The sequence below is a fragment of the Rutilus rutilus genome, assembly GCF_951802725.1.
Source record: "Rutilus rutilus genome assembly, chromosome: 6".
In the NCBI taxonomy this organism is placed as follows: Eukaryota; Metazoa; Chordata; class Actinopteri; order Cypriniformes; family Leuciscidae; genus Rutilus; species Rutilus rutilus.
In genome coordinates this window covers 5,284,397-5,308,542 of record NC_140214.1, presented here as the reverse complement: position 1 = coordinate 5,308,542, position 24,146 = coordinate 5,284,397, and the positions used below count along the sequence as shown (strand labels likewise).

The window sequence follows — 24,146 nt, the reverse complement described above, 5'->3', positions numbered from 1 at the left end:
TGTTCTGTAAAGATAAAAACTTGTTCATGTTTAATGTTCATTTAACTTTGAACAAATTGTTGCCAGTAAATAACATCAATTTAAATCTACAGTAAGTTACTGGCAAGTAGCTGCCAGTAATACTGTAATTTCTACAGATTTTTCTAACAGTGTAACAATATAAATACATCATATGATGCACTCGAGACTGAACCGATTAAACCATTTAACTTAGTTAATGTACCCATAATTGCAGAATATTACAGAGAACCGGCGCTGCATGGTCTCTACAGCATCTAAAGGCAGATATTAAAGGGTTAGTTCTGAGGTTAATCTGAGCTTTCTGTCCCTCCATTGACAGCCAACGCAACTTCCACTTCCAATAAAACTGAGGCTAAACCACTGGAGTCACATGGATCACTTTAATGATGTCTTTACTACCTTTCTGGGGCTTGAAAGTGTTAGTTGTGTTGCTGTCAATGGAGGGTCAGAAAGATCTCAGATTTCATTAAAAAGAGCTTCATTTGTGTTCTGAAGATGAACGAAAGTCGAAAGGGTTTGGAATGACATGAGGATGACAATTAATGACAGAATTAAATTTTTAGGTGAACTATTCCTTTAAAAATATCAGGAAGTTTCACATCAGAACTTAAAGAAAAAACGAAAACATCACTGAGATGTTAAAAAGTTACAATGAGAACATCACACATATGAGATGATTGTTGAACAGGTCAAGGCATCACGAATGATACATTACTTGGTTTTGAAAATTGTTGATATAAATTTGAGCAGATGAAGAGGTACATGGTAAAACTGTAGATAAAATTCACCATCAGATGACGTCACACTTACAGGACAGATGTGTATTAGGCTATATGAGCAATTTTACGCAGATAATTTAATGTCCTTATTTATTGTGCAATTGAAATTAATTCAAAACAAAACATAAATAAACTAAAAAGTAAAATAACTTAGTTTTTTTTTTTGAACTGTAATTTAATAACTACTATCAAAACTGCATTTCCATAAGCCTACAATTTATGTAGGCCTAATTTGGACTTGCATGAAAAGAAAAATGAAGGTTTCAGCTCTTTCTAACGTGTTGTTGTGTCCCTTTTGTCCTCCATTTGGTCAAGAATCCATTCTGGAATGTCCCTGTGATGTAAAGATGCAGAGAAATGAAATGCACTTCAAGACTGGAATTATTCATTTTGTTTCAACTACATTTAAACACACACACACACACACACACACACACACACACACACACACACACACACACACACACACACACACACACACACAAAACGCTGACACATTTACAGTTTTAGCTGATACAACCTGTTAACTGTCAGTGTCCCACCAGTGGGATGCTTAGTGCTCTTTTTTTATTGCCTTTTTTTCCTATCACATATTGTATTATTCATCTTAAATTAGGTATCATTCGAAAGCTTAAACTACGGTGGCCGAGAGAGCTCAACTAAAGAAAATACATGCAAATAGAAAAAAACACCAGCAAATTAAGGAAACGTGCTGCAAAAACTCAAAACGCACTCACAGCGCTAAACACGTGTCTGTATTTGCAGCACGTGTGTGTTATCAAACTGATGATGTTTTCTTAATTTGCTGGAGTTTTATTTGCTAACCTATTTTTCTTCAGTTGCACTTGCAGCACATTGAGTGATCTCAGTATTCATCTTGGTCAGATCAGACATTGCCTTACGATGAAAGCGGTAGTTAAGCGGTGTGCACCTCAGGATCTCTAGGGCTGAATCCGAAATCGCTCCCTAATCCCTCATTCACTATTCCCTTCGTTAGTCCACTAACAGTGTTCACTTGAGGGAGAGAATGAAAAAGGAGTGAGCGAATTCGGACAGCCGTTGAGCGTACATCGGTTGTACACTCTTTATTGCACTAATTGTGGTGCATTATGGGATTGAATAAGTGCACTCAATAACATCCACTACGGTTTCGGACACCACTACAAATGGCTGTCCCCTCAAATAATGCCCTTTTTGTGGGTATAGGGGGCGATTTCGGATTCAGCCTAGTACTTTCTCTCTTTGTTCAGTTTGTTCGGCCTCGTCAATACTTTGTGGAAGTTTATCCTGTGGTCCTGTTGCCGATATTAAAGACTTTTGATCCTTCATCTTCATACGCGTGTTTACAACAAACCGTGACACTTGGTGGCTATTTTTAGGCCTATAGCCAACTTTGGAGCACAGCTTGGTTAGCATGTGGCTTTGATGTTTTAGCAATTTCAGAGTCCAAATTGTTTTGTAAAATATATATTTTTGCATAAAATAAGTTTAGTACAGAACATTTTCTTTACAGTAAACTTAAAGCAACTTTTTTTAAAAGTGTTTTTATTTCAGCAACTTATTACAAAATTACATTTAACAGGTTTACACTAACTAAAAACTGAAATGGTACAAATAGATTTATTATTAATTTACAATCAATTACTTTCATTTGCTCATAACGTCATTAAGAAGGAGCAGGGTGTGTATGGATATGAACTCACAGCCTTTCGAGGTTTTTTCACAGAGCTGTAGATCACGTCGCCCTCTGGATCCACTGACGATAAAGCCTGTGAATAAACATGATCACCTTAAGAATAAGAATTCTGGAGATTTCCATTTATTTCCTTTTAAGCATTTAGTAATTAATTTGCAATAAACACTTTAAATATAAATTGTAAGTGGGAATTAAACCCAGTTCTTTCCAACTAGGATTCATTTCATTTAGCATGATGTTTTCTTTCTCGAAACTGGATAAGCCTATCTCAATCCTTCCTCTTGTGTCAGACATGAGCTGTAAATGATGTGAAGAAACTGAATCTCAAAATAGAAAATCCAAGTCCACCTTCAGTGTTCTGCAAGGTATGCAAAAGTTTTTTGTGCTAATTTTAATTTCCTGTCGCTGTGGATGCACTTTTATTGTATGTGGCAGTGTAAACAACAGCTCAAAACCCTTTTATTTAAAGGCTAAATTTACTTCCCGTAGACAATTCCCATTGCATTACAATTGCAAGCAGTGTCGATGATGTCACTAATGTTATGTGCAGTTAAATATCCCGGTGTGTAATTTGTCCCGGTGTGTATTTTTGTGTAACAAGTGTTCTTCTCACCAATACGCTTGTTGTGCGTTGTGGAGTTTGATGTGTTTTATAGACACGATATTGTTTCTTAATCAAATGTGTTGACCCCCCTCCCCCAGCACCCCATCCTAAAACAAGTTTCCGAAATCGCCCCCTAATCCCTCATTCACTATTCCCTTCGTTAGTCCACTAACATCGTTCACTTGAGGGAGAGAATGAAAAGGAGTGAGTGAATTCGGACAGCCGTTGAGCGTACATCAGTTTATTTATTTACTCTTTATTGCACTAATTGCGGTGCATTATGGGATTGAATAAGTGCACTCAATAACGTCCACTATGGTTTCGGACACCACTACAAATGGCTGTCCCCTCAAATAATGCCCTTTTTGTGGGTATAGGGGGCGATTTCAGATTCAGCCTAGTACTTTCTCTCTTTGTTCAGTTTGTTCAGCCTCGTCAATACTTTGTGGAAGTTTATCCTGTGGTCCTGTTGCCGATATTAAAGACTTTTGATCCTTCATCTTCATACGCGTGTTTTTACACTAACTAAAAACTGATATGGTACAAATAGATTTATTATTAATTTACAATTAATTACTTTCATTTGCTCATAACGTCATTAAGAAGGAGCAGGGTGTGTATGGATATGAACTCACAGCCTTTCGAGGTTTTTTCACAGAGCTGTAGATCACGTCGCCCTCTGGATCCACTGACGATAAAGCCTGTGAATAAACATGATCAGCTTAAGAATAAGAATTCTGGAGATTTCCATTTATTTCCTTTTTAGCATTTAGTAATTAATTTGCAATAAAAACTTTAAATATAAATCATATGTGGGCATTAAACCCAGTTCTTTCTAACTAGGATTCATTTAGCATGATGTTTTCTTTCTCGAAACTGGATAAGCCTATCCCAATCCTTCCTCTTGTGTCAGACATGAGCTGTAAATGATGTGAAGAAACTGAATCTCAAAATAGAAAATCCAAGTCCACCTTCAGTGTTCTGCAAGGTAGGCAAAAGTTTTTGTGCTAATTTTAATTTCCTGTCGCTGTGGATGCACTTTTATTGTATGTGGCAGTGTAAACAACAGCTCAAAACTGTAAGGACCATCCATTGGCCCAACGACGGAATCCAACGGCCTGGCGAAGGTTTAAAGCGTGTATTTCTTTTCAGCGGTCCAGTTAAGTTCACTTAATTTATTGGAACTTAGTTTTAGTATTACTTTAGCTCTATGCGTAATCTGACTCCAATTTGAATGATAATCAAATTTAGATCGTATTTCTGATTAGAAAATAATCATAAATATTGATTATGAATTAATTTAGATCTTTGATTACTCTGAGTATCCCATACTTTCAGTTATTAATTCATTATGGACCCGAATGCCGCTTAGAGATCACGTCGGCCAAATCGTGTTTCTCACGGACACAAACCAGTTAATTCTGATTTGAGTCAGAGGATGTAGGGTTTGCTAATACCCCTAAAGTCGGTTGCCTACTGCTCACTCGAACTAGAGAGTGCAGTTTAATTTAGCCACTTCCATACAACTTGCTAAACCAGTGATAGACAGAAATCAAAAGGTCTTCAGATGACGTGTCTACTGCTCCGTTCATACATGCGCCTTTAGTTTGACCTACCTTAACTAAGATTTGCGGTAGCACCAGCCTCCTTAATATATTAAAATAATGATTTCAGAATACTTCAGAATAAATCAAGATGTAACATTTATTTTGTCAGGTAAAAATGTATCATGCCAATTACAGAAGTAAATGATTAAAAGCCAATTCAGAAAATACATGACATCATTTACTCAAAGATGACTCTAAAAGTAAGCAATGTTCTCCTGACAAAGACACACAGTGGTGTGTCAGGATCTTCCAACAGGAAAATACTGACATGCATTACTGTGTGGGGGATGATCCTGGTAAAAGATTCCCAAAGATTGCTCTGTCCCCTCACCTTAAATACCAGACCAGAACAACAGGGGTTATACAAATGTTGTTTAGAGTTGTTTGGGCCAATCCATGTACCCCAGGGGGGTAGCACCTGGTTTCAGGAGATATCGTAAAGAGATATCAGCCAGAGAGGAGATACAGGATTTTCCTAAGTTCTCAATCTTTCTCATTAAACCAATGACTGCAATGAAATTAAGACCATTTTACCAATCGCACTGCGACCATTAAAATGACACCAAACATGAAAAGGAAAAACAACATATTCATAAGATACACCATATGTGTTAAATAGACATTCCTTGAGGAGGGAGAGGGGGGATGAGTTGAAGTCAAACAAGGGGACAATGAGATAAGTTTGGGCAGGACAAGGTTCTGTGCTCTGCCTTTGTTATCTGCTGTCCAGGGTGCATTTTATGGCGTTATTGCAGGGTGAGTTTTGTTTTAACAGGAAAATCAGTTCTTACAAAACCCTTTTATTTAAAGACTAAATTTACTTCCCGTAGACAATTCCCATTGCATTACAGTTGCAAGCAGTATCGATGATGTCACTAATGTTATTAAATACGGTGTGTATTTTGTCTCGGTGTGTATATTTGTGTAACAAGTTTTCGTCTCACCAATACGCTTGTTGTGTGTCGTGGAGTTTGATGTGTTTTATAGACACGATATTGTTTCTTAATCAAATGTGTTGACCCCCCTCCCCCAGCACCCCATCCTAAAACAAGTTTCCCTTTTGATTTGGACAAACGGGACGTCCCAGCCCAAACTGCAGTGTGACTCAGTCATTCAGAGCATTCAAAGACAACACTTACTGCCTTATGAAAGATCACAGAACTGTAAGTCACCGAACAGCCGTCCACTGATGATCATTAATTTTCAATCATCATCTCAGTAAATGTCTACAGAGAGGACTGATGACTTACAGTAGCGGCTGCTGGACTGATGGATGTCATCTGGTTTTCAGAGGCGGTCTGCATCAAACACAAACACAGATTTAGATTATTTTCTGAAGATTTCTGAATTCCATCAGTGTGTAAACTACTTACTGTATTTCTGGTGGTGTTAAAATGTTCTTCTTCTCTAATGTGACCCCTCTCTGTCAGAGTGAGACATGAAGATTAAATATCATCATATTTTCCATAGACACTGTTAAAGAAAAACTTTTCTTTTTTTTGTGAAAACCAGCTTTTGGAACCTTTATTTTTAAGATTATACAATTACAGTTGACAGGGTTTATGAATGGCATATACAAAAGATATAAAATACTTGATTCTGATTGGTCAGTCGTATCATTTTGTTGTCAAATGTGTGTGTATCATGATGCAAAACTAAATTTGACCCGTTTTTTTGTCCCCGTTTTTGTAATTGTGCTAGTTTGATGCCTCTCGAGTCACTTTACAGCCTCTTTCTTCTCACATACTGTAATCCATATATACAGTACCTATTATGCCCATTTATTGATTTCTTTATTAAATAGCTGTAAATGAAGCACAATAATATAGTGTCAGTCCTCCAGAAGTGTAAAGAGAAAACTCACCCAGCTTCTTTCTCAGCCTCCAGGTTATTATTACAACGAGAAAAACAAGCAGGAACAGCACAAGCGTCGCTACAAGACTCATGAGCAGAATCACATCATGCCTGCAGTGATGGAGAGACATATTTGTGTTTATCATACAGAACTATTCTCACTTTTAATGTGCAGCAAATTCATCTGTTAAAGCTTTGTTTCTAATTTAGAGATGCAATATAAGCTAATTAATTAATTGACATGCCTTAATAAATAGTTGTTTTGCTCATCCTGGCGGTGTACTTTTGTTTTAATAGTCGCTGAGGCTGTTGTTAGAGATGGATGAGCTTCATCTCTGCAATTAAAATTAACATTACATTATGTTGACATGTAATAGTTTGGTATCAGTTGCTATGAATGACTGAATAACAATGTTCACACTTACATGCGTGTCTCAGGTCTTGAATCAGATTGAGTAATCATAACTGCTGCCAAAAACAGAAACAGAGAAACAAGTTTCTTAGTTTGATCAGAGTGTTATCATTAATGACAGAAGCTGTTTGTTATGGGAGCCCGTTTCCACCACATAAGGAAAAAATGAATGCTTTGGTAAATCATAATTATGACATAAAAAGTTGACTTTATGTCATTATAGTGTTTTTTGATGTCATAATTATGACCTTTTTTCTTATAATTTAGACTTATGTCATAATTTTCTGTTATAATTATGAATTAAGCATGATTTTATACGTTTTTCATACTTTTTAATGTCATAATTAAAAATGTAGTCGTAATTATGACTTTTTATATTATAATTTTGACTCATGTCAGATAATTTAGACTTTTGTCATAATTCTGACATTTTATAGAATTTCAGCTTTTTGTGTCACAATTATGACTTTTTATCTCATAAATTAGATTTTATCATAATTATGACTTTTTATGTCATAAATTCTACTTTTATGTCATAAATATGATTTACTAAAGCATTATTTTTTTCATATGTGGCTGAAATGGGCTTCCATTGTATGCAGTGCATCTAAACAACGACGGTCTCCAGAGTATTTTTATTTTTTTTTCTGATGGATAAATGATTACACATGTCATTTCATAACTGGTAATTAAACACATTAAATATTTGATCTGATTAACCCAGGTCAGCTGCTCCTTACTGGTTATTATTTCATTCACACTTGTGGGATTTCTGTTTGCAGATGTCTGAGTTGTGTACCTGCAAAACAATGTAAAAAGAGAAAGACAAATATGTTCACTCAAAAATGAAAGTACAATCGAGTCTTATCATCCCAAACCTGTCATCTGTATACTTATACTTTCTTTCTTCTGTGGAACACAAAAACAATGTATACTTGTATGCTCTTCTCGTGTACTTCTTTCCTTAAAAAATACCTAATCAGTCCAAATTATGAACAAATAATTTTTCCCAGTTTTGGGAACAGGATCAACAGGTTTTTGGGCTACAAAAGTATTTAGATGCATTTGACTCTTTTAAATGGTCAAAAAGTACACCTACTTGTCTGTCTTGGGGTCAGATGGTGTAGTTGTTGGAATATGTGTCACTGAAAGGAGAAAAACATGAAGTTATTTTTAGGCCATTAAGAGTGTCAACATTTTTATAGCTGAACTGATTTGTGATCTTACCAGGTTTGGGTTCATTGACAGTGAGTTGAACAGGAACCTGCAGATCTCCAGCAGAGCAGAGGTACCATCCAGAATCACTGAGTCTCAGTCCAGTCATCAACACAGTGAAGGAGCTTTTCCCATCATCACTGATCTGGACTGATGGATTCTGGGATGTGTCAGTCCTCTTCTCAGTGTAACAGCTCTCATCTTTATATCTGCACCACTGTTTGAGTTTATTCTGATATCCAGAACTGTAGAAACACTGGACACTGACATTATCACCTTCATGTCCAGATACACTGCTGCTCTTTACAGACACATCTGGAGCTGAAAACAGTCAAAAAGACAATAAGATTTGTCCATCAATTGTCTTATTGGCTATAAAATATAAATAGGCCTATCTAAATTCCCTTGATATTGATATATTTGATATTTGTAAGTGTTTACTTGTTACGGTTGGTAACACACTTTATTAAAAACTGGTTTTATTTTTAACAGTTTCAGTCACAGAACCGAAAAATGTGGAAATTTGGTTCCTGTACTATAGAAAGTTCATTGTTCCACCGATATGCAGGAACGTTGTTCTAAAATACAAAAAATTAACAAAAAATAACACTTGTTTCCGTATTCAAAAAATGTCTCCTGCACTGATACCGCTTAACTGCTTTTTTAAACCACATTCAGCGAGTAATATGATCCAGAACGAATCACTCTTATGAGACGGTTCTTTTCAGTGCATTAAAAAATAGGCTACAGAGCAACCAGTCCAACTCCAGAATGAATAGGCTTGTTTGAGAAGAGCAAAATCTGCGCAGAAGCGATCACCGGTGATCACCGCGAAATGCATGCTGGTTAGAAAGTGTCCGAGTGTGGTCCTGTACCGTAGACTGTATAAAAGGCTCTGATGTCCTGCTGACGTAGGCTATGTAAAAAAACTCTTGTGAAGTCGAGGCGGACGTGTCGGATTCTGCAGTTGATCTCCACCGACTGCGCTGAGTAAAAGCGATGGGAAACGATTTGTTGACGACACAGCTTAATGTTCATTGGTTTAAACAACCGTAATATATTGTTTTCTTTTACAATGTTTGATTTTAAAACCCTGATATCCTGCTTTTATGTGTATAAATTATGTGTGACTATTCCTAACCTTTCTGACAGTGCGATTTCTCTATGGGTTATGTGATTGTTGTCATATTTAGGCCTGTAAAAATAAATAAAAACATATCTGTGGGCCTAATAAACATGTATTTTAAATGGAAATAAATAACAAGTACTTTGGGTGTCTCGTTCATCATATTTATTTTCATATAAAAGCAACAGAACTTAAGCAACAGTTTATCAGCAACAAAGCGCACAAGTGTGAATCCTGCGATATCCACCCTTGATATCAAAGGTGTCTGACCCACTACGAGAAGTTGTATCTTTAAGATGTGTGTGTCATCATATGGACAGTAAAAGAGCACACACAATCCCTATTCTAATTGGAATGGAATGGTAAAAGCGTGTTGGTACGTGACAGGAGGCCCTACGGTGGCCGAGAGAGCTCAACGCGCTGCAACTGAAGAACACACATGCAAATAGAAAAACACCCGCAAATTAAAGGGGTGGTTGATTATGATTTCAATTTTCTAACTTTAGTTGGTGTGTAATGTTGCTGTTTGAGCATAAACAACATCTGCAAAGCTACAACGCTCAAAGTTCAATGCAAAGGGAGATATTTTCTTTTAAAGAAATTACTTTTTAAGGACTACAACAAATGGCTGGTAGGGACTGCACGACATTCCTCCCGGGTTAGTGACATCACCAACCCTAGAATTTACATAAACCCCGCCCCCTGAAGACGATTTATAGATTATCAAGACAGAATATGCTAATCAATGACTAGAAGATAACTACACATAAGCTACATAAATTCACTAACCATTCAGAAATGTTGTCTACATGTTGTCACTTCTTCTTGAGTCTCTCCATCTTTCTGACTCCGGTTTGAACATAAAAGGATAAAAGTTTTTGAAATTTTCAGTGCGTGTCTGTGTGAGGTAAAAGGACACAAGCTCTTGAAGCTCCGCCCCCTGTGCTGGGAGCAGCAGCTCATTTGCATTTAAAGGAACAGACACAAAATCGGTGCGTTTTTGCTCACCCTCAAAAAGTGACACCTTTAACATGCTATATAAAATATATCTGTGGGGTATTTTGAGCTAAAACTTCACATACACACTCTGGGGACATTAGAGACTTATTTTACATCTTGAGAAAAGGGCATTATACCACCCCTTTAAGAAAACATCAGTTTTATAACACACGTGTACTCCAAATACTCACAACACAACCAAATATAGAAACGTGCTGCAAATAGCACATAACACAAGGGAAATGTTTCCAGGGGACCCCAATAAGTGACGAACCAGACTGGGACATGCTCATTGCTCGTGAGCATTCCTATGCCCTACTCCCTTCGAAGGGCAGAGCGCTTGAAGTGGGGACTTTGGAGTGAGCAGGGCACTTGTGTGCCATTATGTAGCGGTGCCACTTGGCGAAGTGAGCAACGAAAGACAACGTAATTTCCTCATTATTTTCACCTGGGATGTTCCTATGACAACGCAGACGGTGTCCATCAGCTGAATAGGCTGTTCTTGCAACAGACATTTCTTATTATTGCTGTTAACATTACTGTTGCAAATATACATTTTATACAAAAAGTTTTAGATGTTATATATCTGTGTGTGAGTGAGTGCCTCAACTTTAAAACTTGCCATCTCATCTTTGGACCCTGCATTACCTAACATTTCTTATGAAACTTATTTAAACATAACATGACAAAATTTTTACAATGTAACTGATGTATAGATTAATATCTTACCCTGATATTCTATTTCTCTATCTTTTTTTCATTTCAGCTCATTGTTAACTCTTTTCTCATCTGATGACATTGAACATATTGTTAATGCATTTTGTATATTGCATTCAAAGTTATTTGTCATAAACATGTCATCACAAGAAAAGAAAAGAAAAGTTGTGAACTTTTGCACCGTGTTTCTGTATTTGGTTGTATTGTGAGTATTTGGAGCACACGTGTGTTAAAAAAACTGATGAAGATGTTTTCTTAATTTGCGGCTGTTTTTTTCTATTTGCATGTGTTTTATTCAGTTGCATTGTGCTCTGCCACCGTAGGGCCTCCACTCAAGGGTAGAATATGATGAACAAATCTAAAAATGTTCCAGATATGGTTGAAAATACCATCATTGGCCTAGAGAGAGATAACACTCTGTAACATTGAATGATAACATTAAGACTATAAAAGAGGAAGGATGCCCTCCCTTCACTGTCACACTGCAGCCACTCTGTGTGACTGTATGACTGCTGGCCTTAACTTAAGAGAAAATACAATTAGTCAATTTGTCTCTTATTCAGAATTGTTTATTTGTTTATTTGCCATCTCATCTATCTTGCCTGCACTTTTTTTTACTCCTCCCCATCACTGTAGCCGCATACTAGACTTGCCTATATTCAGGCGATGCGCACCTCAAACGAGCCTTATGACTTTACGAGTCGGTTCTTTTTATTAAGTTAAAAGGCTTGTTCACACTGAAGCGGCGCTGCACAGACCGATCGGTGTATGACATGAATGCACAGTGAGAGCGTTTAGCAGACGACACTGTATGCTTTTGAATCGCTCTTGCGGTACTTTGATGACATACACCGATCGGTCTGTGCAGCGCCACTTCAAGTCGAACAAGCCTAAAACATACAGCAGAACCAATGTTGTCCGATTCCCAAACGGTTCTTTTTGCTGCTTCTTGCGACCATAGTTGGCTAACAACGGCCGTGTCCCAATTCAAAGGCTGGATCATTCGAAGGCCACGAAGGTCAGACTGAACGTTGTTAAAGTCCGCGTGAACCGGAAGTTGCAAACGACTTTTGTCCAGTGCTGTGACGTATTTCCCAGTGAAAAGGAATATTGAACAGAGGGCAGGGTTTTACTCTAGCGCTCCTCCTCTCCATCTCTCGCTCATTACAGACTAAAGCCTGTTTTATACTTCAGCGTTGGACCTACGCCGAAGCCTCTACGCTGTAGGCAACGCGTTGGTTTTCATTTATACTTCTGCGTCGTTGTCCGCGGTGACGCACAATTACACTTGCAGAGGGAGCATGTGAAACTCGAGGGAGGGGTTCTAGCAGACCAATCACAGCGCTTGTGTCCGCGTAGAGTTGACGCGTTGTTACATTTTTGGAGAGGTGCACGTCAGGGTACGCCGAAGGGTACACGCGCTACACACAGCCTACGACGTAGCTACGGCGTGAGTTCGACGCAGAAGTATAAAACAGGCTTAATGATTTGAGGGGAGTGGTTAAGCGTTTCCCAAACCAAGCCGTCAAACCTACGTCATCAGGGAAGGTCCTCCAATGCAGAGGGGAGGGGCATTTTCAGATTTTGATTAAAGATTACGAAGCCAAAAAAAAAAATTTCTGTGTATTAACTTGCACGGATTAATTGTTCACCACAAGACTAGTAATATGCGCCAACAAAGTAAATAGGGTCCATTTTGATTTCAGTTGGACTTTAAATGGGACGGTCTAGCCTGAGGATTGTTCTTGTCGCCAACTGTGACAGCTGCCATTGATGAGTGGCAGTAACGTTTGTACTTTATATTAATTAAACTCTCTTAAAGGGGTTCACAAATTATACACTACCATTCAAAAGTTTTGAATGTTTTTTGATTTTTGAATGTTTTTAAAAGAAGTATCTTCTGCTCACCAAGGCTACATTTATTTGATAAAAAAAAATAATAATAATAATATTGTGAAATATTATGACAATTTAAAATGACTGTTTTCTATTTTAATATATTTTAAACTGTAATTTATTCCTGTGATCAAAGCTGAATTTTCAGCATCATTACTCCAGTCTTCAGTGTCACATGATCCTTCAGAAATCATTCTAATATGATGATTTGATGCTCAAGAAACATTTATGATTATTATCAATGTTGAAAACAGTTATTTACATTTTTATTTCATGATGCTATGATGAATAGAAAGTTCAAAAGTACAGCATTTATCTGAAATGGAAAGCTTTTGTAACATTAAACACTACCCTTCAAAAGTTTGGGGTCAGTAAGAATTTTTATTTTATTTTTGGGGGAAATAAATAAAATAAATCAATACTTTTATTTATCGAGGATGAGTTAAACTGATCAAAAGTTACAGCAAAGACATTTATAATGTTAGAAAATATTCTATTTTAAATAAATGCTGCTCTTTTGAACTTTCTATTCATCAAAGAATTTTGAAAAAAATGTTGTACACGACTGTTTTCAACATTGATAATAATAATGAATGTTTCTTGAGCATCAAATCATCATATTAGAATGATTTCTGAAGGATCATGTGACACTGAAGACTGGAGTAATGATGCTGAAAATTCAGCTTTGATCACAGGAATAAATTACAGTTTAAAATATATATTTTTTATATATTCTTTTTATATATGTTTTTTTTTTTTTTTTTTTTTTTTTTTATCAAATACATGCAGCCTTGGTGAGCAGAAGATACTTCTTTTAAAAACATAAAAAAAATCTTACTGACCCCAAACTTTTGAACGGTAGTGTATGTTCACCATGGTCCAATATGATAAAGAGTAATATATAAATCTGTAAACTAACTAATCGCATCTTAGTAATATAAGTCAAAATTGGAATCACTTTCAATCTTTTTTAAAAGTATTTATTTTTTTACATATATCATTAGATATTTGAGTAAGTTGAAACCCAATACTTTAAAAGTGTAATTCAGTTTGCTTGTGTGCACAGAAATACATATTATAACCCAACAACACTTAGCCTACCTTTTATATTATTTACAATGTTATTTATAGCTTCATTATTTCATTTTTATATTGTATTATATTATCTTTATAATAAATATATAACCCAACAACAACACTTACCTTTTACATTATTTATAACATTATTATTTTAATAAATTGCATTGTCAGAAAAAAAACTGTATAGGCTAATTCGTAAATCGTAATTTGGAAAGAAGTTTTTTACCTGATTGTACCGTCAGATACAAATAATAACCAGCGTCTACAGTGCCAGGGCCACCAATCTCCACAGCGCACCAGTAATATCCAGAGTCGGAGATCTCCAGTTTGTCCCATTGCACTGTAAAAATACTCTGGTCTGTATAATCAGTGATGGAATATGTTCCTGTCTTTCCTGCATATGCCAATATACGGCAAGAGCTCCAATATGTCCCCTGACACAAATATTTGCGGTTTTCTTTGTGTTGTTTACCATACACACATGGAATAATGGCAGATGATCCAGATTTCACTGCTATATTAAGTTCCAGTGTATTAACTCTAGCACCACCTGTAGACAAGAATAAACGTAGGGGAGAAAACATAAAACACAAACTGCACATGATGTATATTGAAGAATTTTAACTTAAACCATTTAAAAAAATTAACAACAGACTGTACAATGGTTTAGTAATACTTTAAACAAAATTATATATATATATATATATATATATATATATATATATATATATATATATATATATATATATATATATATATATATATATATATTATTTTTACCTGAGATGTAAAGTAAAATCCCAGAGAGAATCAGAAGGTAAATCATGTCTATAGTGGAGTGTGTGTGCTTTAGTGGAGTGTGTGTGCTATAGTGGAGTGTGTGCATGAGAGGAGCTGGTGACTTCTTGAACTGTCTCTGTTTCCTCCTGTTTCCTCCTGTATGAGAGCAGAAATATCGCCTGAAACCACATAAGCGTCAGCAAGTGAGTAAAGTAGCAGCAGCAAACTCAAACTATCACAACACAACAACAATCAACATGTTCCTTTTGGCTAATTTGATTTGTGAACAGGTTAAAGCATGTTAAAAGATACTGTAGTAGTGGTATAATCTGAATAATCAGATTCTCTTGTTCAATTTGATATAAAACATTTACTCAAAAATACTAAATAAAACACTTTCTTCACCCACAATAACTGAACAAAATGTTACAGTATTCAAGTCACCATTTCGACAAAACTGTGAAAGTGATTAACACAAACTGTTATGTTTAATTGTTATTTAGTTTTTTAATCATGGGTTTTACAATATATATATATTTCAAATATTACAACACAAAATATTTCAAAACACAATTCATAGCAAAGACTTTGGAAAATTATATTAAAGTTTGAGATAAAAAATTATTGCAATCATCCCCAGTGTCTCATATTTCCTTGTCATCCTTTAAAATATTTAAAAATGTGTTGTGGCTACATTGGTTCCTGTAGTGAGCGTGCAAGTAAAATAATAATGTGTGAGTGTGAATCTGCACTGTGGCCTTTGGACAGAAACCAACCACAAAAACACACGAGTCAGTAAAGAAGCAACACATTCACACAGAGACTGACCTCAGCTCCACAGGCACTGTTCACCACATGGGCATCAGCCACAGTGTGATACATCCAGAATATATGGGCAGACAAAAAAAACTGATGTCTCTGTTGATGGCCATTCAAAAGAAAAAAGTAGTGTATATCCAGAATATATAGCAACATACTGTATGCACCAGACGACAGACCAGGGATGGCTGTAACATTTTTGACATTTCTGTCTGTATCTTTTTTTAAGATACTGTATCTGTATCTTTTCTGTAAGTTTTTTTAAGCCAGTTCAAAATGTGATTCAGGAACTAGTTACAAGTGTCAGCTATTAAATGACATGGCTGTTATCTTTGGAGCACAAAATGTGTGGCTTAGTTTCAAATGAGTGAAATGTTACAATACACCGCATAGTCCGGGTTAGTTGAAACACACCCAGAGGTGAGATGTAACATTAGAAAATGTATAAAAAATTAATTTTGAAAGGTTTTTATTCAACACAAGCTTTTTAACATAATTGGTGTGTGTGTGTGTGTGTGTGTGTGTGTGTGTGTGTGTGTGTGTGTGTGTGTGTGTGTGTTTGTTTGTTTGTTTGTTTGTTCGTGTGTGTGTGTGTGTGTGTGTGTGTGTGTGTGTGTGTGTGTGTGTGTGTGTGTGTGTGTGTGTGTGTGTGTGTGTGTGTGTGTGTGTGTGTGTGTGTGTGTGTGTGTAACAAAACTGAATAAAATGAGCAAATGTGCACCAGCTTCAACAATTGAACACTATTTGTGTGTTTGAGTGTGTTGTAGTTGGAAAAATTGGAAGCGTTAACGTGTTAAAATCATTTCAGGTCTCCCCTACACATTACAAAACAAGACAGGACAATAGAACATGAAGCCAAAGGCAAACAAAACAGAACACACACGTTAGGTTTCAGTATGTGCTTGGTACGTTTTTTGTCTTCAAAGCAAACTTGGGTCTCCAGCCAAACTTTAAATCCCGTCTGGCTAGCACACTTCCCATAATGTTAACGCATTATGTCAGTAGGTGGAGAGACGGTCCGTTGAACATGCAGTCTCAGGATAAAGACTTGATACTTGAGTCAATGGTGTTAAAGTTGCAATCAATTTCTTCCATGTTAAACAAAGAAAAGATGATGAACTTGCAATGTTAGTTTGACTCTGTGATGGCTGAGGAAGTTACACATGTCTTGATGTGTTGAGGACTGTGTCTTGATGTGATGTGTGAGCTCTGAGGCCGGGTGAGATCACACTCGAACAGCAACCAGAAGACGCAGAGAAGAGAGAAGGAGAGAGGACACTCCGACAGTGGCCTTTAACTCTTCAGTGAGCCAATAGGAACTTAACCCATCACAGAAACCCTTCAGCATTTTTACATTATCAATGTCAAAATTTTACACAATTTTCTATCTTTGAGGGGACATTTGGAGAACGACAAACACATGGGTTTCCATGTTTTATGGGGAGTTTCCATAGACATAATGATTTTTATACTGTTCAAACTGTATTCTATCCCCTAACCCAAAACAATCCTACACATCTCAGAAAACCTTCTGCATACATTTTCAAAAAACATAATTTTGTATGATTTATAAGCTATTTTACTCCTGGGTTCCAAAAAAAAATGTCCCCACAAGATCAAAAATTTCTGCTATTTTCTGGTACACTTTGTGCTCATAACATACCTACTGTAAACCACACACACACACACAAAATACAAAATACTTTTATTTTTTTATTTTAAAATGTGCATGTTTGTAAAAATGCAAATGGAAACAGAAACAGAATACTGTACAAGTAAACTAAAAGTATATATATATTTTAAATTAAGAAATGATACACACAAATATATACCAACAAAATATATAAATACTGTTAAAAAAGACTATCACATTTCAAAGAAGGCTAGTTATGAACTCGACTAATAGATTCATTTACGGTCTGTATAACACTGTTCATATGGCTCCTTCTGAAAAATAGGGCAGGGCACTTAATGTGTTTGTGATCTGTTAGATGTTCATGTAAAGCAAGCCTAAAAAACTACTCTTGTGATAGTTAGTCCTATTCTGTTCCTGTGTTATTCTCACTGTTGGTGTCAGTGATTAATGACACCTCTCTATGTGGATCTTATCATTTGTTAATCCGTGTAAACCAGAGGAGGGAAACAAACAGAGTCTCGTATCAATCGCTTTGGCTCAATTCTCAAATTAGATATTTTTCTCTTAAAACAATAAGGTCGGATCTCTGAACAATTACTTTCTTGTTCATGCCAGATTTAAAATTCTTTTTCATTTAAAATTGAACACGTTTTGACGTGTAAAAAAGCACAAAATATATAACACTGTTAAAAAAGACATCCCATTTCAAGTGACAAAGAAGGCTAGTTATGAACTCGCCAAATAGATTTATTTACGGTCTATATAGCGCTTTTTTCTTGAAACCTTGCATCTGTTCATATGGGTCCTTTTTTTAAAAAAATAGGGGAAGGAGGGGGATCAAGCAAACGTAAAGTTAACTTAATGTATTTATATCTGTGGATCTGTTAGATGTTCATAATTTAAATCATGTAAAGCAAGCCTAAAAAAAAATCCTTCTGTTCCTGTGTTATCCTCAATGTTGCTGTTAGTGTGGAGCCACAGTGCTGTATATTGTTCCACCTGCTGGAGGCTTCTGGAAGTGCGAGATCATTTTCAATATACTGCCAGTGGTACAATTAATACTGCACATGAAATAATATATTTCTGTAAAACTTACTGCGTCACTCACAGGAGCATCAACAATAGTACTGTAGGTTACATCCTTGTTGGGATCCTGTGGGATCGTAATTGAAAATGATATATATTCATGAAATCTTACTCTTAAAATGTCATATTTCTGAGACATCGTGTTAGTAGTATGTCTGGTTTACTTACACTTGGGCGTTCATCATCTATAGTGTTGTATATCACAGGATCTTCTTCAGGTTTAGAGTAGATCTGCATTTCACACAAACACACAGAAAACAATAAGGAAAAAGAAGTATCGAGATATCAACACATGACTCAATGGACACATGGTTCCATGGCCAACCCAATGTAATGATATGAGGCGTATGGGGTGGGGGGTAAAATATGTTTTCTTTTCTCATATTTCACTCTAAAAAGTTTTTGACTGGCCTGGAGATTAATGTGTTATGGGGATCGTTGCATAAGTGTGTAAACAAGAAGAGGGAAAAAAGGGTGTCTTGTATCAATCGCTTTGGCTCAGTTCTCAAATTAGATCTCTGAACAATTACTTACTTGTTCAAGGCAATTTTTTCCATTCTTATTCATTTAAGCAAATTGAACATGTTTTGACGTGTGAAAAAGTAGGCCTACAGTTGTTTACAATTTGTACAATAATAAAATATTTTTCTCCATTCTGTCTCCTGATGGAGTTTGGGTTCCTTGCCACTGTCGCCTCTGGCTTGCTAAGTTGGGGACACTTAATATTCAACAGTATTATTGATCCGACTGTACTGACGCCGTTGGATGATAACTGAACTGAACTGGATGATGACATCATTTTTGCAGAACTGCTTTATAGATGAAATGAACTAATTTAGTAATTGATGATCTTTACAACGGAACTGAATCAACACTGAACTGACTTTAGCTGAACAACAATCGAAATGCAGCATTTTCCTGTTATCACTGCTGTTATCAAAGCTGTTCTGTATAAAGCGCTATAAACAAAGTTGACTTGACAATAAGTAAATGCATATGGCTTGCTTGATTCTCAATAAAATTGTGCTCTTCACAACTTCTAAACATTCTAAACAACATAGTAATGAAATGGGAATCACAGTCTTACACCGTCTCTACACCAGAAAGAAACTGTGCAACACAACATGAAAAAAGCAAATAAAACATATACACTCATGTACACATACAACCTACACTGGATACGGCGCTACACGACATGACATTAAACTGATGCCCCGCTCTATATGGACAGCCCCGTCCAGAATTGACAGCTTCTAGCGGTGTAGACACCCGGGGTGTTACCAATCAAACAGTGAAGATTGGAAGAAATGTGTAAAAAAGGCATGTAAATTAATTTTCAGTTTACATGAACTAAAATAAATAGGTGCGTTCACGCCATGTTGTAATTACACACAATTTACATGATTTAAACTTGTAAAAAGCGTTCACATCCTCATAGAGCTCGTAATTGCAGCTAGTAAGATGTGAATTGTCTGAGAGCTCCTACTTTTACTTTTACCACGTGACTGCTGTACCACCTGACCACTGCAGATTCATTCCAAACTTAGCCCACATGCTGTATGAATTCCAAACTGCTTTTTTGCACCCTTGAAGGGCACTTCGGGAAGGGGACGCCATTTGTAGCAGCGAAAGTGAACAACTGAATCCCTTCACGAGCCCTTCCACAAGTCCGTTAGCAAAGGGAACTGTTGCGATGGTCACTTAAGGAAGTAATTTAATCGTTTATGGTCATGTGACCCAGGGTGACAAGTCCTTGTGCGCGATTCATTTTAAATCTAGAAATGGCGGGGGAGTTGGAGTTAAAGGTTGTATCAGCGATTTCAGGCCCAAAAAAGGCCCAAACATAAATGATCACATTCATCTAATCTTTCCTAACGATCCGCTAGCTGCCCGCCCCATAAATAGGCCGTCAAAAAAAAACGCGTCTCTGTAGGCAGCCTAGGCTCTGAGATCTGCACACAAAAGCAATTGGTTTCACTCAAAACCAAAATAAATCTCCGACTTCACGTGCAGCCGTGCACGAGCGCAAAACCTCACAACACCCACCCCCTGTCGGTGATTGGTTGGAACACTATTTATTTTGGTTTTGAGTGGTTGGTGAAACCAATTGTTTGGCCCTGAAATCGCTGATACAACCTTTAATGTATAAAACAGAATTATTCAAGTTGTTGTGTTGTGATATAGCTATTACACACATTTTCATGTATTTCATATTAAGTTTCTTTTTTAGAAAAGTCGTGAAAATGCTATCGTGGATTTTTTTCTTTTGCTATTAGGGTAAATTCGAATAGAAAAATTATATTTGCTGTCATCTCCCATGACAACTTCTGCTTGTGAGAAACACGGAAATATGAATTGGGTCCATTATGGGAACATTACTTTTGAATGAATTCTAAGAATGATGTATTAATAATGTAATAACAGAGAACGTCTAATGAGGGGAGAAGTGCCACTCAATAAACTTCCGGTTGCAGTTCCACTCTTGTTCCATATGAGGGCGCTCACATGACGAGTGCAGAATGAATGGAGGTCTATGGAGCTATACCGCTCAAAATCCACTTTTCTTAGGATATAATTTTTTGTCTAGTAATTTGAATGTTGTTTTCGAAAGGGGATGCAAAGAAATTACAAATTGCTTGGTGTTAGATTTTTTAGAGTCACTTATTTGCTTTAAAAAGTCTTTCAAAATGTCAATGACATCAGAATGCTGACGTCATTAGCAGAATGCTAGCGTGTTATGGGCAACAACAACTCAACCTGTAAGAAATCGAAAAGAAATAAGTACTCGTTCATTCAACTTTCGATCTATAACCCATGTTGAACTTGCAAAACCTACAATCAAATCTGAGATTTCTCAACGGCAATCGGGTGAGGGAGACAAATCTAGCCGTCTAGCCCCATTGACTCCCATTCATTTTGCACTCATGGCGATCGCCCCCAGTGGAACTCTGATTGGAACTACAACCAATAGGACTTAATAGGGCGTTGGAGTGAACAGGCTTTCCGTAGACGGGCTTTGGTAATAATGTATTCTCAGAACTTTGGCTATTGTTCTGGCAAAGTTCACTCAAAGTTATAAACAAACGGTCCTACAGTGTGTTAATAGAATGTTAATATTTTTAATAATGTTCTCAAAACTTGTAGAATAATAATGTATAATGTTTTTGAGCGAAAGTTTTGAGAACATTATTAAAGAATATTAACACACTGTAGGAACGTTTGTTTATAACTTTGAGTGACCTTTGCCAGAACATTAGCCACTGTTCTGAGAACGTTCCTTGTTAGCTGGGATATTTTTTTCTGTTTAAGTTTGACTTTTTTCCCAGTAAACGTTTAACTATATTGTTTACTATCTGTATCTATTCAGCTCAGTGTGATACAAAAAAGCATCCAGCTAGACAAAAATGACATTCTTGCATAATATAGAAAGAAGTGAGTGTCAACAGAATAAAAAATTGAACAAAAACGAAAAACTGTACACACTGATATTGTTATATGAACATTTTCATAACTAGATGCTTATAAATTAAAGGACTTACTGTGTCAATGGTCCTGCTGTCGTTTCGCTCTCTGTTTTGGTGTTTATCTTGCTCTTTATTTTAAAAAGGGGAAACAATAATATGACATTAACAGAGTTTATGTATGTGTGCTGTTGAAATAAATGATAACATGGCATGAAATTAACTTTAAAAAAAAATTAAGAATGGAGTGCAGGTCAAACTGACCGGGTCTCTGTTTCCGTCTCCAGGTGAAAACACCGACCAGAATCAACAGCAGCAAAAGTGCAGCTGAAACTGGAAGCCACACAGTCAGAAGACCTTTATCTCTGTGGGAAACAAGAAAACACTTTAAAATCTGTTCAAAAAAGCTCAGAGAGAGTTGTGGAACTAATTCAGCTGAATAAAAGCACCAGAAAACAAGGCATCTGAACTAAATTTCCACCAGGCCGTTTAAACTTTAATGCATTTCAGGTAAATAGTCTTAGAATTAGTTTAAGCTTATTATATTTTATTTTTATTTTAAACAATACAGATGTAGGCTATTACTTTTGTTCATTACTGCCTTCAGCTGTACTATTATTCTTGTTTCCTGTTTCACTTCTGCAAAGATAGAAAAAAAGAAAGAAAAATCACTAGGGAAATAAGGAAATGATTATGTAAGCATTAAAGACAAAGAAATTGAGGAAGTAGAGCATTGATGACAAATCAGCCAAATGTAGAATAATTAAATGAAGATTTTAATGAGAAACATTTCAATACTAACGAGTCTCTCGATTTGTCTGTGGCTCCGCTTACTGTCAAAAGTAACATTTTAAAAGTTTACTGCAAAGCAATTTCAGTTGTGTTTTATTTAAAATATAGTAGAAAAATATTTCTTAATGAAAAATTGTACCTGTTTCTGCCTTGGTTACAGTGAGATGAACAGGATTCAGTGCCTCTCCTACAGAGCAGTAATACCATCCAGAATCACTGAGTCTCAGTCCAGTCATCAACACAGTGAAGGAGCTTCTCCCATCATCACTGATCTGGACTGATGATTTCTGGGATGTGTCAGTCCTCTTCTCAGTGTAACAGCTCTGATCTTTATATCTGCACCACTGTTTGAGTTTATTCTGATATCCAGAAGTGTAGCAACACTGGACACTGACATTATCACCTTTATGTCCAGATACACTGCTGTTCATCACAGACACATCAGGAGCTGAACACACAGACACAAGACATTTGAGATTATTAAACACATACAGTATGTGTGAAGTCAGAGAATTTGACATTAGAATGTGATTAAAATAATTACAAAATCTCATACCAGACTGAACCTGGAGATGAAGCTCATATGTGACAGTCGGTTTTCCATCAGTCTCCACAGTACAATAATAATCCCCATTATGTTTTGAGCTCTGCATGTTTCTCATAGTCAGAGTAAAGAGACTCTGATCAGGATGATCGATTACTGACAGATTCTCCTCTGTTGTGTTTGTGTATGTACAATTAGAAAGGGTTTCCGAGAACCAGTATTTCTTCTGCGGTGGGTTTTTCTCATCATAATGACATGGGATGGTGACAGATCCTCCAGTCTTAATAGTTATGGTGTGATTTGACCCACCAAAGCATTCAACACCTACACAAACAACACACAAACTGTTATTATGTCCAGAATTAACAATAATTCACTCTTTAATTTGTTCTATTTTCACATAAAACACATTAAAAGCATAAACAGCTGAGCATAAAATCTGTTATTGCAAAATGATAAACAGGATCCATTAGAAACAAAGACAGCACAACATTTAATACTCACCTAAAATGAGCCAAAACCCGATTGAAATGTAGATCATTTTTTCCCTCGCGTATGTGGCCATTGTGAAAGTCTCTCTTCCTGTATCTGGAGTTGTGTCTGTAATGACTGCTGCACTTCCCTTTTCTCCCTTCATATAACACTCAAACGCCTTGCGCCATCTGGTTGTATGCAGTGAGGACATACTCTAGATTTCAAGTTATGTTCTTGTCACACTTTCATTTACATCTCTGTTTCAGTCTGGGGTTGCAGTTAGTAACACACTAATTTTTATCAATCACAAATAATCTATGATGATACTTTACCAGCACCAAGCTCCATTTATCTGCCTGAGAACATGATGTGTGATCGTTTTGCTTTTTGAGTAATTACAACAGAGAAATAAACAATATTTTATTTTGGATATCCAACATTTTCCTTATGCAGTCAAAAGTATTGGTTCTTCTGAATTTAAATAATCTGTTTGATTTGTATATTGACAAGTTAATGCTACACTATGAATCTTTTGCCCCTCTAGCGGT

The 24,146-nt window shown here is 36.3% G+C and overlaps 1 protein-coding gene across 2 annotated transcripts; it reads right to left on the bottom strand.

The window, feature by feature from the left end:
- Positions 1-88: 88 nt before the first annotated feature.
- LOC311292292 (uncharacterized protein) lies at positions 89-23,718 on the bottom strand. Of its 2 annotated transcripts, none has more exons than XM_084411927.1 (13): positions 23,629-23,718; positions 23,137-23,448; positions 8,201-8,509; positions 8,073-8,118; positions 7,714-7,772; positions 6,987-7,029; positions 6,807-6,896; positions 6,572-6,672; positions 6,081-6,130; positions 5,958-6,005; positions 3,736-3,801; positions 2,504-2,569; positions 89-1,134 (listed from the first exon to the last, which is right to left on the bottom strand). In XM_084411927.1, the coding sequence occupies exons 1-13, from the start codon at positions 23,687-23,689 to the stop codon at positions 1,111-1,113; spliced, it is 1,275 nt and encodes a 424-aa protein (XP_084268053.1). In that variant the 5' UTR covers positions 23,690-23,718; the 3' UTR covers positions 89-1,110. The 2 variants fall into 2 exon arrangements, with proteins under 2 accessions (XP_084268053.1, XP_084268054.1); XM_084411928.1 differs by lacking the exons at positions 23,137-23,448; positions 23,629-23,718 and adding exons at positions 14,233-14,556; positions 14,787-14,883.
- Positions 23,719-24,146: the final 428 nt, after the last annotated feature.

Excerpts from the sequence above, each read along its gene's own strand:
- LOC311292292 (XM_084411927.1), bottom strand. The coding sequence starts at position 23,689 with ATGGCCACATACGCGAGGGAAAAAATGATCTACATTTCAATCGGGTTT. Across the intron at positions 7,030-7,713 it reads TGTGAATGAAATAATAACCA|CAGTTATGATTACTCAATCT; the intron begins GTAAGGAGCAGC and ends TGTTTTTGGCAG. Across the intron at positions 6,897-6,986 it reads TCAAGACCTGAGACACGCAT|AGATGAAGCTCATCCATCTC; the intron begins GTAAGTGTGAAC and ends TTTTAATTGCAG.